Source organism: Etheostoma spectabile, chromosome 7 (assembly GCF_008692095.1).
Source record: "Etheostoma spectabile isolate EspeVRDwgs_2016 chromosome 7, UIUC_Espe_1.0, whole genome shotgun sequence".
NCBI classification, from domain to species: domain Eukaryota; kingdom Metazoa; phylum Chordata; class Actinopteri; order Perciformes; family Percidae; genus Etheostoma; species Etheostoma spectabile.
Genome location: NC_045739.1, coordinates 25,846,153 through 25,848,623, shown reverse-complemented (window position 1 = coordinate 25,848,623; position 2,471 = coordinate 25,846,153). Strand labels below are relative to the sequence as shown.

Below are 2,471 nucleotides of genomic sequence, written 5' to 3'. Positions count from 1 at the left end.
CTGGACTCGGTCGAGACCATAGACTGTTATTATAATAAAAGACTAAAAGCCATATAAGGCCAGACCAGTGGCAAAGACAACACAGGCTGCTCTGTTTTCTCCCCAATGTGACATCATGCAATGCATTGTGGGGGAAAGGAGAATCATTGCAAAACACAGTAAAATAGTGCCTACTTTTTGTATTATGTTCCGTTTATATCCAACGCCATCAAATACAGTGGATAACAGTTCAAATGATAATTACCAACAAGCAAATTGCACAAATTCTTTGCAAAATTAAACCTGCAACATGGGCTTTAAATCAGTACTTCTACTTATACCAGAGTAGTTGTTAACACAAGTATCTCTACTTCTACTTGAGTACTGGAAGTGAGTACTTTTGCCATCTCTGCAGGAGGTAGAGTCCTAAAAGGTCTTTGGTCTTTGTGGTCTGTGACAGATACTTTGAGAAGCAGTTCGACCTGGCCGAGGAGACCAGTCTGCCCATGTTCCTCCACTGCAGGAACTCCCACCAGGAGTTCGTCGGTAGGTCCCTGCACCCAGGAACTGGTCTGGTCCCTGCACCCAGGAACTGGTCTGGTTCACCAGAGCCGTTCTGTACACAAAGCTTTTGACTGTTTCTCTGTCTTTGCCATGGCAGACATCATGAGGAGAAATCGAGAGCGATGTGTTGGAGGAGTGGTGAGGACATTTGTTTTATACTTCATACCATGCTTTTTTAGGCCAAGGACCCCTTAACACAAAGAGAGAGAGAGAGAGAGAGAGAGAGAGAGAGAGAGAGAGAGAGAGCAAGCAGTGACCCCCTACTACATATATTGTATAAAATTAAGTTGCATAATAAACTGGGCTCACAACGTGTAGGGCTGCCTAAAGCCTTAATAGATACCTTTTTGCATAGAATACTAAGCTATGAAAATAGCCTAATAATTGTTGGCATGATTTCATAAATCATGTTTTAACGTTAAACAGACGTGTGGCACAGTGAATCCGGGACTACCTGTGGATGGCCTTATTGACCTTACCTATAGGCCAGTAAGCCTATCATCAGAGGGGAGTAATATTTGCTGATTATATGTGAGATTCATGTTAATCTCACACCTTTCAATTTTTGAAAAAACTTAGCAAAACAGCACAACAAATAATTTGGAGCCCAAAATTCAGCCTTGGTGCAGAATTCCAGCCACTAGAGTCAGTCCCACAATGAGCTTTCCTTAGCATGTGCCATTTCTGTGTCTGTAGCTATTGAGGGGGGGGGGGGTGGCCTGACCAGCTGCCACTACAGGCTCGGTTTTACACCTCTCACCATTTCTAACCACTGGGGGCCATAGGCAGGCTGGGGGGGGGGGTGGTGGAACACATATTAATGTTAAAAAACCTCATAAAGTGACATTTTCGTGCCATGGGACTTTTAAGGGACAGTTTGGAAGTGTGGTTGCATGAGGAACTTTCTCCAGTGTGTTAGCTACAGTAGATGGCGGTCTGCAAATAAAAGTAATGAAACCAGAACTAAAGCCGTTATATATATCGCCCTCCTCAAATTCACCACACCTTTGTCATTTTACCTCACATTACACACGAGTTGCTGCTCTACTGCTGCCTGCATCGGTGAGTTAGTTTGTCACATTGTGTGACTTTGGTGTTTCGAAGGGTTAGCAACTAGCAAACTAACTAACCAATGGAGGCAGCGGTAGATCGTCAACGCCCGTGTTCCGCGATGTAAAATGCCTGTTTTTGTCAAAGGAGTCTGGTGGCTTTGAAGAGGGCGGAGATAACGGCTCCAGTCCCCCGTCGTAAAGGGGTGTCTGACAGCAAGGTAAAGCCGTAGAAATATTCTAAATATAGCGTACAATTAAACAGATATACATTTTTTAAAGTGGCATAAATACATTTATCTGCTGCCGCCGTCCACAGCAGGACATTCTCCATCCACTTCTCCAAACTGGGGGGCATGCCAAACGCCATCTACTGTAGCTAACCGTAGACTGTACAGTCTATGTAGCTAACACACTAACGATGGAGTAGTAACTCACACAACCACACTCTAAAACGTCAAAACTATCCCCTTCAACTCAGAAGTGAATGCGTTAGAGATTCCGATCTTGATGCAGCTGATTACCTGTAACTTTTCCAGGTCCACTCATTTGATGGGACGGCAGAGGACGCCGCTGCCCTCATTGACCTGGACCTCTACATTGGGATAAACGGATGGTGAGAGGATTTTGTTTTCTAGCTACACCCAAAAAACCTGACCTGACATGAACCACATCTGGGCTCAAACTGCAAGGTAGGGAGAGGTTAGCGGCAAATGGATCAAAGTTGGCGTAATTTGAACTTTCAGCGCAGCGCACGGCGATAGTTTTGAGCGACGTCGTGGGTGGTGCAGTGGGTAGTCGGGCGGCACCGCCCTCCCCATAGGAAAACAATGGAATCATGTGTAGGTGTCTTAAAGCTACAGTGCGTAGTTTCTGTTC

General features: G+C 45.1%; 1 protein-coding gene across 1 annotated transcript in view; it reads left to right on the top strand.

The window, feature by feature from the left end:
* The window catches only part of tatdn1 (TatD DNase domain containing 1), a 15,362-nt gene that overhangs the window by 7,394 nt on the left and 5,497 nt on the right, over nucleotides 1–2,471 (top strand). Inside the window, exons 7-9 of the mRNA XM_032520443.1 lie at nucleotides 440–525; nucleotides 641–681; nucleotides 2,132–2,208. Of these exons, the coding sequence (XP_032376334.1) occupies nucleotides 440–525; nucleotides 641–681; nucleotides 2,132–2,208 (204 nt within the window). The remainder of the gene's footprint in view (nucleotides 1–439; nucleotides 526–640; nucleotides 682–2,131; nucleotides 2,209–2,471) is intronic.